Below are 15,145 nucleotides of genomic sequence, written 5' to 3'. Positions count from 1 at the left end.
GTTCATTTAGCAGTTTTCTTGTATTGTGTCTGTAACTCTATCATGTAAAGTTTTATAATGTTTTGGTGCAGTCTCGGTCTTCATATAAGTCATTGAGGGACACCTTCTTTCCATATGATAACTTAAGTTATGGTTGACCAATTTTTCTGAAATTTTGATATGATTTTACTAACCACTAAAGGAAGACTGCTATTTAATTTGGACTTCCTGACCCCAACTGTTTTAGAAATGGGGCAAAAAGGGTAAAAATAGGTCTTTTATTAAGACCCATGTAGAATGTATGGTGTTTTTTTTTGTTTTTTATTTTATTTTATTTTATTTTATTCTTATTATTCTTTTTTTATTGTGTTCCTAAATTAATTGTGGAAATGTATCAATAGATGTTGTGTGTTTTTTGTTATATGGGGTAAAAGTTGGGCAATGTAAAAAAAAAAAAAATGATTGAACATTTTTTAATTTTTGTTCTGAATTCAAATTTCTTTTTATTGGATTCCTCATAAAAATTCCTGCTTGCATTTTTTGAATAAGATTTCAGACATCTTTTATGTTGTTTTAATTATAAGGGGTCAAAGGAGCCACACCCTATAAAAATCAACTTTGATTTTTTAGGAGTTTGAGAATCTGAAGGTTGTAAATATCTGAATTTTTTTCATTGCTTGTTGGGGTTGAACTTTATCATTAGAAATTGCTTACTTGCTAATTTTTAAAATTTTTTAGATATTTTTTGTTCGAGTTCGGAAGGTTATGTTGATTTGTGGGCATTAAAAATTCTGTGTTTGCCTTTAAGAATTAAAAATCTGAAGAGTTCGATTTCCTTGGTCAACAGTTTGTTTTCATCTAATTTTCTTAGATGCTTTTAATTAGGCCGACTTCAGAACATTATCAAACTTCCATAAAGCTATCTAATTAGTGATGACTTAAATATTACCTGTAATGAACTAAACTGACATGTTGATTTATGATAAGGTTTCAGTTTTTCACACCTTTCATTACCCAAGTTGACAAAATGGCTGATAAGTTGTATTTAGTGAGGGTTATTCTCTATAATTTATTACCAAAGGGACCACCTAGTCACTTTGATTGTTCCAGAAAATTGAAGTTCGAGAAAAATATGGATATTTATATTATAAGAAAATTTCGGTACTTTGAATTGTGTTCCAGAAATCCCCGGTGTTAGAGCAATCCTAGTTTGAACGCATTAAGTTTGGCTGTAAATAGAAACTTTCAATTGATGAAATGTTCCTTTTAAAGCCTACCGAAGTCTTCATAGAGTCAAAGTCATTGAACAACTCATTTTTAGCTCACCTGGCCAAAGGCCAAGTGAGCTTATGCCATCAGTTGGCGTCCATCGTCGTCATCGTCGTGGACAATTTTAAAAAAATCTTCTCTGAAACTACTGGACTGACATGTATTAAACTTGGCACGATTGTTCCTTAGGGTGTTCTGCACAAAATGACCGTTGGGATTTTTGATCCATGAAAAAACATGGCCGCCGTTACTCTAGAGCCTCTAGTTAGCGCACCAGGCCGAAAGGCCATGTGAGCTATTGCCATCACTATGTGTCCCTTGTCTGTCGTCTGTAAACTTTTTCAAACGTCTTCTCCTCTGAAATTACTCGACAGATTGTAACCAAACTTTGTATGAATGTTCCTAATGGTATTTTTAACAACGCTTGTGTGTGATCTGGCAAAAAACAGGGTCACTGTTAAAAAAAATAGACCATTGGGGTCAAAGTGCAGAATTTTGCACATGAATCAAAAGCAGTCGGATTTAGCTAAAATCTGGCTGGGTAAAATTATTCAGCATGACGGGATGGACCTATGACGAAATTTTCAGAAAGATCTGTTGATGAATGTATAAGTTGTGTGTCCTGAAATGTATTTTTCCCTGAATTTTGCATTTCCAATTTTAAAAATCTTCTCTGAAACTACCAGATAGATTATAATAAAAACTTAGCATAAATGTTATGTAGAATATCTTTAACTAACTGTGCATGAGGATTTTCGTTCTGGCAAAAAACATGGTAGCTGTTACTAAAAATAGATCTTAGGGGTTAAATTGCAGGTTTATACACATTACCTCAAAAACAATTGGGTTTAGCAAAAATCTGGGGGAGGGTAAAGTTTTTTTGCAGAATGGGATGGACCTACACCAGAATTTTCAGGAAGTACCATTGAGGAATGAATGAGTTATGGATCCTGAAATGGATTGCCCCCTCCCCCCCCCCCTTTATTTGAAATTTCCAACTTCTCCTCTGAAACTTCTACATGGATGGAAACAAAATTTAACATAAATGTTATTTTGAACATCTTTAACAATCTGTGTGTGGGGATTTTTGATCTGGCGAAAAACATGGCTGCAGTAACTTGAAGTAGACCTTAAGGGTCAAATTGCAAAATGATCAGCATGGCGACACTGACCTATGCTGATTTTTTTTTATAAACATCTGTTTACCTATGTCAGAATTATTGCCCTTTGAAGATACAAAAAAAGTACTATGATTGATTTGTTCTAGAGTCTAATTTTAGAAAGCTAAAAAGACTATTTTTGACTAGAGCCTCTAGTTTTTAAATTATTGTAAAGTATTCTTTGCTTCATTGTTAGGATTGTTCTTTATAATAAGTATATTCTGATGTTGACTTTTTTAGGTACTTTATGAGAATGGAGTTAATGGTATATTAGCTGATGAGATGGGACTGGGGAAGACTGTTCAGTGCATAGCAATGATGACTCACCTTGTTAACATGGGTGTCCCTGGTCCTTTCTTAGTTGTAGTTCCTTTGTCTACCTTACCAAATTGGCAGTCAGAATTTGAAAGATTTGCCCCCAAGGTATATATCATCTCAATCACAATATACTAACTAATAACTAGAGTTATGAACTGAGATCGTCCAATGTTAGAAATAAAAAAAAATAAAATAAAAAAATCAGTAAAGCCATTGACATGTCTTTGTTATTTTTTTAGCTCACTAGCTGTTGTTGTCAGTCGTCATTGTTAACAATTTTTCAAAACGTTTCTCATCTGACACTACTTGACCAATTGGAACCAAACTTGGTATGAATGTTTCTTGGGATTTTTGATTCGTCCATAAACATGGCCGCTGTGACTGAAAATAAATTATTGGAGTCAGATAATAGGATTTAGCATATATCTCCAAAACTTAGGTTAAACCTAATTCTGACAATAGGTAAAAGTGTTCAGTATGATGAGATCTATGTGTGGGGAAACTATCCTCATTAAAAGGCCCAAAAAGTCTTCATAGATCAGACAACCTATTTAAGAGTTATTGCCCTTGAAAGGTGGGAAAAAAATGCATTCAAAAATCTCCTCTGACATTATTTGATCAATTGAAACCAAACTTGATATGAATGTTCCTTGGTGTATCCTGCATAGAACTTATGTAGGGATTTTTAATGTAAAAACAACATGACCACTGTTACTAAAAAATAGTGAAATTTTTCATTTTAATCTATTAAGCCATGTTGGAGTTATTGCCCTTTTTCAACGTTTTTTTGCTATTTTTTTATGTTATTTCTTTCAAAAATCTTCTCCTCTGACACTACTTGACCAATGGGAAGCAAACTTGGTATGAATGTTCTTTGGGGTATCCTGCATAGAACTGATATGGGGATTTTTTATTTGTCAAAAAACATTGCCGCCATTACTAAAAATAGAACATAGGGGTCAGACAGTACTTTTTCGTAGATATCTCCAAAACTGAGGTTTAGCCAAGTTCTTTCAATAGCTGAAATGATCCTTATTATTAGAACTACAAAAGTCTTCTAAGATAAAAGTTGTCAGACGACTCCTTGTAAGAGTTATTGCCCTTGAAAGGGGAAAAATGACTTTTTTTTTTTTTTCTTTCTTTTTTGTTTTGTTTTGTTTTGTTTTGTTGTTGTTTTTTTTTTTTTTTTTTACAGTTTTCAGTCAATATCTTGAAAAGTATGATGGATTTAAAGAAACTTTCAATTGTTGAGTCAAAATTGTTTGTCAATTCTTGTTGAATATATTGCCCTTGAAAGGCAAAATTCAATCAGGTGAGTGATTCAGGCTGCTGGGAGCTTCTTGTTTGAAAAAAAAAAAAAAAATTTTATATCATAATCAATGTTGTAAAAATTTTAAATGACTATTTTTTTGGGGAAAAAAGCAATTTTGATTTACATTATAATGAATACCGTATTAAAAAAAAATGTATACAGTCGAACCTCGATGTGTCGACCTCGGATTAGTTGAAATCTCGGATAACTCGAATTAATTACAAAGTCCCAGCAAAATTCCCCTTACTCCAATACAATTTTACCTCGGATGACTCGAACTCGGATGAATCAAAACCTCAGATAACTCGGAAGTAATCAATCAGTCCCCTCGCTGGGGCTTCAATGTTAATTAACCCTGATGTCTCGAAGTCAACTAATTAGTTGGAAAACTGATTGCTTTATTACAAACCATGATTGAAATGTGTTTTAACAACAATAAGCGTGCTTTTAAAATTAATTTGTTGACACTATGGTTTGATTTGTTTATTTAACTAATTTAAAATTGTGCGTGTTTTTAAAAGAAACGAATTGTTAACACGCCGGAATTTACACTAACAGTGATATCGGATATTTTGAAAAAAAAAAAAAAAAAAATACAGATGAATTGTAATGGTATCTGACTATTTAATGAAACATCAAACGGGTATTTCAACGACTACATTTGTTTCGCTAGTGAATCTGAAATTTTATCGTAATATTATAGAGCACATATTTTGACAATACTCCTAACTGTGAATCAAACACAGCATGTTATGAACTATGATGTTTTTGATATAGAAAAAATAAAAAGGAAATTTCACTAAAACACTCTGTGCCATTCAGTATTTCAAACATGATATACCACATACAAAAAAAAGATATCTTCTGATATGAAACGAATGACATTACGAAGTACCGTGTTAAGTGAAGTACATGTACTTGTACAAGCATAACAAATGATGTAAATACAGAAACAATCATGGACCAAACTAATAGTATTTCCGGTTTATCCTCGACCTCAGATTACTCGAACCTTGGATAACTCGAACATTTTTGCATGCTCCCTTTGACTTCGACTTAACAAGGTTCGCCTGTATATATATTTAACTCTGCAAGAATCAAATTACCCCCCTGCCTCTGTTCTTGTGATGTCATCAACATTAAACAAAACCTAGTCTCTTTAAGTTATAAAAAAGTCAATATCTCTGTTAACGTATTCTTCCATGTATACCACACACTTTTTTCAACTTTTTCTTTGTTCCAGGAAAGGGGGGGGTGCGCAGTATACACAAAACAATGAGTTGCTAGATTTTTTTCTGTAATTTCCGGGAATCAGAACTGATGTCATCTACAGAAGACAACAATGAGCCATTTTGTATTTTTAGAACAATTTTATATGAAATAAGTAAGGTTTTACTGCTATTTAATAGTTGTTTTATCCATCAATGCGTTTTCTTGCATTTCATAGTTCATACGAAAAACCGTGACTAGCTTATTTTTCTCTCAAAACTCTGTTCTAATTGTAACTTCTCACCTATTTGTGGTGGAGCATTAAATAGACTATAACGGGAGTCCTTGGACCCATTGTCAATTAATTATCAAATAACAAATGATCAATTTAAGAGGTGAAAACAAAAAACAATTGTCACTAATCCTTTAAATCGCTTGATGAATTGTTTCCAGATGTCAAATATCAATACACAAGCTTGGCAAATTAAAACATCTTTTTTATAATCGATCAGACTCGATACCATTATTTTATGGAAATACCTGATTTGCATATGAACAGGAAATGTAAACATTTTAGCTGACCCATTGAATGGATCCATTACATTGCTGTATTTTAATCAATAAATGGCTTGCAAATGCAGGGAAACATGAAAAAATACTTTTATTCAAAAGATTAATGATGAAAGGAGACACATTCAGGGAATTTACCGGAATCCTTTCATCTCAATATGGTTTTCTCCTGGTAATTTTTTCTTGCTTCTCAGTGCATGTTATGCACGGAAACTTTTTTCGTCAATCTCCCTTGCCAAGAAGTGGTGTGTGGAATACATGAATGTGCGTAATACACTGAAGAATATGGTTTGCCTTTTCTTTTCGATGTAATACTTAGCACAGTTACTTTTTTCGACTATTTGAATCAATTTAACCCTACTTGCAAGAATCAGGAACTTACACTTTAACTTTATATGAAGGGAGTGTTCTATTTGTGTTTATTTTAAAGTTTTGTTTTGATAAGAGTTATAATACTTATTCAGTAAATCAGTAATGATATTTATTACAGGTTCCTGTTGTAGTGTATCATGGTCTTAATACACTGCGTCCAGCTTTGAGGAGGAAGATTTTCAAACGTTATCCAGTTAGACCAGGAGTAGAGGTCAGACCTGTAGTTATCACTTCATATGAAATGTGTATACGTGATAGAACTGCATTACAAACATTTGAATGGAAGTATTTGATAGTAGATGAAGGTCATAGGATAAAAAATACCAATTGTCGACTTGTAAGGTAAATGTGCATACATAGCAATGTTTGGGATGTATTGTAGATTTCTAAGGTAAACATGAATGATGATTTAATTGCTGACATTTGTTCAGTTTTAGTAATTAATGCTATATTAGTGTTCTTAGAATAATGAGCTCATACATCTTGCATGTTTTATTTGTAATGTTATGACATTAACTAGTATTTTAACTGTTTTCTTCGGAAGTCAAATTTTATATTCATTAAAGATATTTTGTTTATTGAAATAAATCCTCTAGTGATAATTGTTGTTTTATCACTGATTTGGTAACTTTTTCTATCAGACATAGTGCTAGTGGTAAAGTATTGTTTTGATTCCTTGATTTGTGTACACAGATATCTTTTTAGAATCTAAATCTTCGAAGTAAAGTAAAAGTAAATCACTCCAACTTGAGGTTCACATTGGTCTTTGTTAATCTAATATTTTTTTATTGCATGGATACTGCATCTAGATAAAGATGTAGGTTAAGTCCTACTTGCCAAAAAATAATAATAAATAAAAATACAAATACCTATTCATGACATGTTACGCATTGAATTTTAAAGTGTATGACTGTCTGGCCTAATAAGTAATTCATTGCTACCAGTTCACCATCTATATTTGTTATTTTCAGGGAGCTGCGGTTGTACAAGAACACACATAGGCTATTGCTGACCGGAACCCCTCTTCAAAACAATCTGTCTGAGTTGTGGTCCTTATTAAACTTTCTGTTGCCTGAGATATTTGATGACTTAGGAAGGTGGGTATTTAGGATATGTAACATATTGATATTGTATACATACAGTGTACATGTAGTTGATATTGAAAACATGATAACTCTTCATTGAAATATTTACAAAAAATTCATTTGCTTCATTTGTAGCTATTTATTTGCTTTAAGTTTGTAACTGTGAGAAAAGTTTTACTAATCAGAGACGCATTTTGATCGGTTCAAGCAAAATTTGTATGATGAACTTTTTGTCAAGTCGCAATTTGTATTGGTTTAAAATCCATACATCTGGATTGTTACTATTATGTTTGATGTCAGATCCTTGAGATAGCCCCTAATATGGCCTTGAGATAGCTGCTAATATGGCAAGGGCAAAAGGGAGCAGCTCAAAACCCACTAAACGTTGGTGCTATGCCTTTTTCGAAAAGAAACCCTCAAGTTAAAATGACAAATCCCAAAAAGCAGGAAAAAGTTTGTAGTGCAATCACTCCAGAGATCATATCTTCATACTTCAATGAGTTAAAACAGATATTGGACAGATCTTATCTAATTAATCAACCAAGAAGAATATGGAATGTTGATAAACAGGTATATCACTTGATCATAATCCACCCAAAATCTTGTGTAGATGTGGGGATCAACCATACTGTGTAATGTCAGGCAGATCCAGTACAACAAACCTAGTAGCAGCTGTTAGTGCTTGCGGTCAAACAATCCCACCATCCATAATCTACAAAGGGCAAAGGTTTACACAGGAACTTGTATGCAGTGGAATGGAAGCTCCAAATTCACAACATCGCCAAATGGATGGGTTATTTATGAGATATTCTAGAATCACTTTCTTGTTCACGAAACACAAAGGTATTTAATCTTGCTATATGATGGACATGCAACTCATATTATATTAGATGTTAATGATCTTGCTAGAAAAGATGATGTGCATATGTTTATACTGCCACCCCATAGTAGTCACATTTTGCAACCACTTGATGTTTTGGTTTTCAGCCCTTTCAAAAAAAGTTTGAGTTTAAAAGTACTCAAGTACTTGCATGACAATCCAAACAACGTTTCTACTAGACAACTGTTGCCTGGCATTATTTGAACTGCATACTACAAATCAATGACAGTTGGTAATATAATGGCTGGGTTTAGGAAAACAGGAATATTCCCATTCAATGCACAAATATCATTACCATGTGTTGTTCCAACCCCTGATTAGCCAACGTTGTCTTATCCAAGCAGTCAAACAAGGAAGGATTGACAAACTCATGTTCAGTAACAGTGTTATTTCAGGAGAAGGTAACTAGTTTTGAAAATGCCAAGAAAGAAAATGATGCACCACCAAAGACATTTGTCCTATCTTTTGGTGCTGCAATTACAGAACATTAACTTTCTGAGACATGATTCATGAGAAGGACCTTGAAAAACAGAAGCAAACATTAAGATCTCACTAACCACTTCCGGGTCAAATGGCCACCCCCTATGTAGTACCAAAAACACACTGAACCTAGACATATGCATTGTAAGTGCATTATTTGTGTGTATTATGATTAAAAGTAGTCAAAATAAAGCTGAGAATGTGTACTTTAAAATCATATATGTAATTAACTACAAAAGTGTATGAATATTGTTTACATGTGTGAGTAATTTGCCTCCATGCTGTCAGTTAGCAGAACAGGTAAAAATGTGGATTTTCAGTATTATTTATTCAAGTAAATTTTGTGAAGAATTTATAGTATCATCGTACCATTAGCATTATGATTTTGGAAGCCTTATTTTCCAAGCTTCGCAATGGTATGCAGCTTTAAGATGTCATTTGTCCTGGGAATTCACAGTGAGACTTTGAAAATTACTTTTTTAACATGTAAAGTAATGGAAACATTAGAAGTGGTTAGTGAGACCTCATCACAAAAACAACAAAAAGTATCCAGAAAAAAAAACAAACAAAAAAAGAAAATTTGAAACCCCATATACATCAACCAACATGAAAGAAAATGATACAGACTGCATTGCTAAGAGACCTGAAGTAAGTAAAGGAAAAGGCAAAAAAGAAGGGGAAAGCTCTAGTCCCTAAGTCAAAGAAGGTGAATGTGACAGAAGGTAACAGTGAGGATGAGATTGAGGATCAAGAATTATGTTGCATTTGTAAGAGAAGTCTGCTTGGGGGTTTCAGATTAGACTGCAATCTCTTTTGTCAAGTGGGCTCAATATGACATGTAAAGGATGGATGCATCTCAAGTACTGTTCCAAAGCAATAAGGGTGTCATATAAGGATTCCTTTTTCTGTGGAAAATGTGAAATGACCAAGCAGTCTTAGTCGAAACTATTGGAAAAATAAGATGTCTGTTGGGGTTTAACGTACGAGCAGCAATATTTCAGCTATATTCAGACGATGGAAAAATAAGAAGCCTTTTCTCTCTTGTATTGACATTTAAGTAAAAAAGTTGATTTTTATCTTCAACTGAACATATGAATAGCACATAGTTAATGTAATGCTTGTTTTTTTCAAAATATGCAAAGTGAAAATGGACACAAGATCATAACCAAGTGCAAGCTTGCCATTCATAAGTGGATTTTTTTTTCATTTTACACTATTATTAAAGATAATGCTTTAAACTTAAACAGGGATGATTTTTTTACTGTATATTTACTTCTGATTTTGCCAATTTCCTCTTCGTTTGCAGACCTCATAAAATCATCCCTGCTTAAATATTAGAGTTTTGAAAAAATGTTTCCCTCATTCATTCCAAAATTGCTAATCGAATTGGGCATGTGCGAACACATCGGAAATATCAAAATGGGGGTTGGTTTGTTTACAAGATGAAAACATTTTAACTTAAAGGAGTTATGCTGAATGCAAATGAGGACTTCAAAGGTTATGCTTCAAGGTGTTTATTTGTTCAGTATCTTTCATTGATACATCTTAGACAGGTGCTAAATTACACTCATACTGGTAAATGTGTGAACACCCTGGACAGCCTAGTAATTGTTTAAACTCCAATACATATAAAATGTCTTATCTGTCACAAGTGAATAAAAAATTAGATTTACACTCACAATTTAATGTTTTTAATATTATTTAAAACACTAATTGATGTTACTACTAAGCTGATTAAGTTAAACCAAGATTCATTTAAACATGAATCAAGTTAGTATTTATTTCTCAGAAGTTTTTTGCTTCCCAACATGTTTAAAGTGACATTAGAAAACTAAATTTGATTTTTCTTCAACCAAAATATAGTGGTTTTTACCTGCATCACCAATGCCAAAATGGTAAAAGCAGGTCTATTAGCTGCTCAACTTGGCCCATCTGTCTGTCATGCTTTGGGTGACCTACTTCGTATAATCTCTGTATCTCAAAAAGTATTAAAGCTATACTATTCAAACTTTACACAGTGATTATATACATTGAAAATATGGTGAACAACACACTTTTGGTTTAAGTAGTTTTGATATTTTGGGCTATTTTTAAAACTCTTATGTGCTCTACCTCATTCTTTCTTGAAATGATTCCTGTTTGTAGAATTTCTGGGTGTCATCCTGGTTTGCCCACTTTTGATTAATAGTTGAAATAAACATAGTTGATTGAGTTGTTTTAAGAATTACAGTTTGTTTCTGAAATGTAGGTATAATTTTTACCTGTATTTTACCTGTAAAATCTGATAAAGAATATTATATTTGACTACTTAATTAATCGGAATATGCATCTCCCTAGATAGAGGCTACAAACAAATGTACAAATAGTACACAAAATGCATTATGTGTAAATAATACAAATATGAATGAATAAATAAATAATAGGAAAATATAATAATAAAAATATGCATTATATATGCACTATGTTACTACACAGTACTAAGCATCAAGACAAAAAATAAAATGTATGGTACCATGTCTAGCTGATAATATTCATAGCAAGGAGTCGATGTAACCTAAACGTTTCTCAGCATTAAATTTTATTCGGCTACAGCGCGTATGACATGCGTATAACACAAGGTTAAATCAAAATCATCAACACTCATAAAAATTCTCCTTGCAGGAAGAATTAAATATAGCAACTTTGAGTCAAAATAACTTTGTTAAACATACAGATTTATACAATGAGGTGAAATAAAATGTCTCCTTGGACAGTTGTGAAACGGCAATCACAAGACGCATGCATCATTATTTTAGCATTCAAGAACTAAGATCTGAGTTCAGAGCAGGTAATCCATTTTCATATATCAACAACAGTTGCACACATGTTAAGAAACAAGTCATACAAAAAAGTGACGTATAAAAAGTTACAGAAAAAAAGTGGCGGGAAATAAACTCACGGTTTACATGTAATGGAGTTTTCAGTAAAAATATCAACTGAAACTTTTAAAAAATTGTACTTCATCATACCTTGTACATCATTTCATACTGAAATTAAATATTTTTATATTATGTTTGCATATTAATGTCTGATAAGTTGAAAGTTTAATCTTTAACTAAAAAAAATATTTTCTTAATGATTTTTTTTAATTGTCAAATAAGCGATTTAGTTTCTTACTTATTATTTGTACTTATAAAGTGGCCACATCTACCAGAACATTTGGACGATATGTAAAAAGATGAAATAAAAACATATTCTTTAGTACAGACTGTCCGGAAGTATTTTGTAAAATTAAAAAAAAAAAATTATATTAAGATATGCACTTCTTTTCCTTTTCTCTACATTTTTACACATTAAAAAACTTGCTTCAAATATACATAGAAACATACATGTACATGTATGACACCTATTTGAAACGGACTAAACAAATTCATGGTCAGTGAACCCTTTGTCTTTTTTGTTTGTACAACTGATTTATTATTGGGGTAATTAAAAGTGGGCAAACCAGGATTAAACCAATTTCTGGATCTTGTCCTTTGATTTGTTTTTTACTTGATTAAGTGCCCTTAGATTTATTTATATGAAACTATCTTTAACGTAGATAATGTTATGATTATTTCAACTTGACATGACTTTGATGTGTATTTATTTTAATGGTTTGGCTTTGTCATCTTTCACATTGTAGTTGTCTCTAGATACTTTATTTTCATGCAAAGACCTTATTTAATTCTTCATTACAAAAGAAAGGTTGGTATTTATTGATTTTAGGAGCCAGGGCCTGAAAGCAGAAAAAGCAAGCATTTCATACAATTTAACTTATACCAGGTAACTGCGCGTTAGGCATATAAATGGGATTGATTTTGATTGCCTTTTGAGTTTGTGACTTATGCCAATTACGTAAAAATAAGGGCTTCAAAGGGACAAGAAACAAGCCTTTTTCTGATTTCTGCACATGATCCATATACATGTACTTCCAAAGAAAGGTTTTGATTGATTTTCAAATTAGTGGCCCAAAAAGGAGTACCTCAATTCTGTTCTAATTATTGTCTTGAGTCAAATGTCCATTGCAATCAAATTTCATATCAAATAACTGTTCAGGGTTCAACCTCTGGGGTCATATCAGGCTGAGACCTGCTAAGCATTTTATTATTAGGTAGCGTATAACTTTTGATAATTTTTTTTAAATTCAGTTTTGAAGCCTGGTTTGATGTTGAAAGAATCTGTGAAGCAGATGCAGATGAGAAGATTGTCCAGGAAGAGCAACAGAACAATATATTGTCCATGCTCCATCAGGTATTTATTTCTTCCCAATCAATAAGTAGAGAATGAACAATTTGGCTTTCTGTCAATCTGCATTGATACATATAATTTAAGCTTGAATTGATAAATGTGAATGAAATTGATAGAACTCTTGTGAGTAGATGACACCTATTGAGTAGTTAGCTCACCTGGATCCAGCCAAGTCATAGTCTTTAAGATTGGTAGCCACTGCATATTAGTGTTTGAGTTAAGATGGGTTGCCTTAGTGGGGTTACAAGTTTAAATCTTCAGGTCTGTTGTTTTTGTGTGCTTGCTTACTATGAAACTCTGGCTTGAACTATTGCTCTTATTATGGTCGATTTATTTGTCCCAAAATGCATGAAATATCTGTCAAAAGATGTTAAACCAGTAACAAATATTCCCTCATCAAATGATTAACTTCTGCTATTGATACTGAACTGATCATAACCAAACATGGAAGTAATAGGGAAAGTGAGGACTTCTACAATTGATATAATTATGGTTCAGCATAGTTAAACCAAATAGCCCTCAAAGGCTATCTAAGGTTCTCATTATACCCCAACACAACAAGTTGCAGGGGTATAAACTTTTTGTTTCATCTTTCCTTCCATCCCTCTGTTTCTGAGATCAACTAGGGAACCACAGGTGCCACTATTTTGAAATTGAATTGGATTGTTAACCTTTATCAACTGTACAACTGATCCACTCTTTGTGTGGCTCTACAACTGATCCACTTTTTGTGTGGCTTGTGTGACTCAAAGGATTGTTGCATGTGCTACAAATTTTAATTAAAAATGTAATGAAATATAATATGGCATATATCATTGCTGATGCTAAACCTAAGTTGTCTAGCATGATGTAAGATGGTAAACAATTAATACTTGTTCCACCAGATTTAAGATTTTTTAGGTGAACAATTCAGTCTCTCCCTGCCAGGGAGCTACATGTAGAGCATCATGCTTATGCCCTTTTAAAAAAATAATAGAAATTATACAAGAGATAGTATATCAAAACAGAAAAAAATGAATGGTGTATTTCTTTATGATCATAACTGTTGGATTCACTTGTATTGGTCCTTGCCATTATAGGAATAAATGTCATTTTGTTTTTGGTAGTGACTTTTATCACAGTTCTTATTAGGTGAGCCCTTCAAAGGCTAAAATTGTGCCAGACGAGTGATTCAGGCTCCTGGGAGCCTCTTGTTTTTGGTAGGATGCATTGTTATTAAATGTAATTGATCATACTCAAATTTGGAATCTACAATAGTGTACCTGTTTTTTTGTTTCTATACTACTGTCAACATCTTTATATGACTGCAAAAAAAGTATTTTTAGTCTATAATGGGATCATACTGTGGTGTTGGTGCCTTTCAGCTTTAGTTTTTTATGATAATGACTAAGACTTATCCTATCTCTTTGAAATTTTAAAATAGTGTTCCTATGGATGACCCAAGGGCCGTATAGTTTTTTTAGGTATTTGCCCCACCGTGTTTGTAAGTAAGGACTAAAAGAGGTTATAGCCCAGATTGTAGAATTAAGGACCAAAAAAGGGTCTAAAACAAGCATATCATAGAATTCAGCAATATAATTCCAGTTCAAGCTTAGGGATACCTATGATATTGTTACAGAATATTTTATACCACAATGGTCAGATGGATTGATTTTTAGGGTAAAGACTTTCCAGAAATAAAGTCCAGAAATGTGCTTACTGATGTCCAGACAATAACTTGACTATTAGTGAATGAATCTCTTTGAAATTGTACTACAAGATGCTATACCACCAATGGATGATTAGGAATGATTTTGAGGGTTGACTTAAATCTTGAAGGAATAAAGGCCAAAAAGGGTAGTTTTCCTTATTCCCATATAACGACTTGTGTGACAGTGATTGAATATCATATAATTTTTGTCTTGCCTGCGACGAGACTTATTTGTGTACTGTAGTATATTACATGAGAGACGAAAGGAAAGGCAGCCATTTTGAATAAAAATGGCCGCTGCTCTTGTTGATATCCATTCCGCAACCGAAAAGTTTATTTTCAGCAATAACTTTCTTAAAAATCAACCTATTTTTACAATCTTGGTATCATTTTAATCGTTCTTTCTAAAACTACATGTTTTACTTTAAATTGAATGTTGTAAAAGTACATGTACATGTATAGATTTGGTAAATCAAGAATTTTTATAATAGACACTATAAAAATCCTTAGATAAGTGAGGAACTTTTAAATGGTTTCAAATTTGTTATTTTT

The 15,145-nt window shown here is 32.6% G+C and overlaps 1 protein-coding gene across 7 annotated transcripts in view; it reads left to right on the top strand.

Annotated features, from left to right (window-relative positions):
* The window catches only part of LOC148612450 (lymphoid-specific helicase-like), a 92,568-nt gene that overhangs the window by 41,346 nt on the left and 36,077 nt on the right, over positions 1-15,145 (top strand). For all 7 annotated transcript variants that reach the window (XM_088593883.1, XM_088593881.1, XM_088593880.1 and 4 more), the window contains exons 10-13: positions 2,649-2,831; positions 6,308-6,531; positions 7,161-7,286; positions 12,804-12,906. In XM_088593883.1, the coding sequence (XP_088450009.1) occupies positions 2,649-2,831; positions 6,308-6,531; positions 7,161-7,286; positions 12,804-12,906 (636 nt within the window). The remainder of the gene's footprint in view (positions 1-2,648; positions 2,832-6,307; positions 6,532-7,160; positions 7,287-12,803; positions 12,907-15,145) is intronic.

The sequence above is a fragment of the Perna viridis genome, chromosome 7 (genome assembly GCF_037379345.1).
Source record: "Perna viridis isolate PV_CMFRI_1.1 ecotype Kerala chromosome 7, ASM3737934v1, whole genome shotgun sequence".
NCBI classification, from domain to species: Eukaryota; Metazoa; Mollusca; class Bivalvia; order Mytilida; family Mytilidae; genus Perna; species Perna viridis.
The sequence above is the reverse complement of the archived record's forward strand: the minus strand, read 5'-3'. Positions and strand labels throughout refer to the sequence as shown.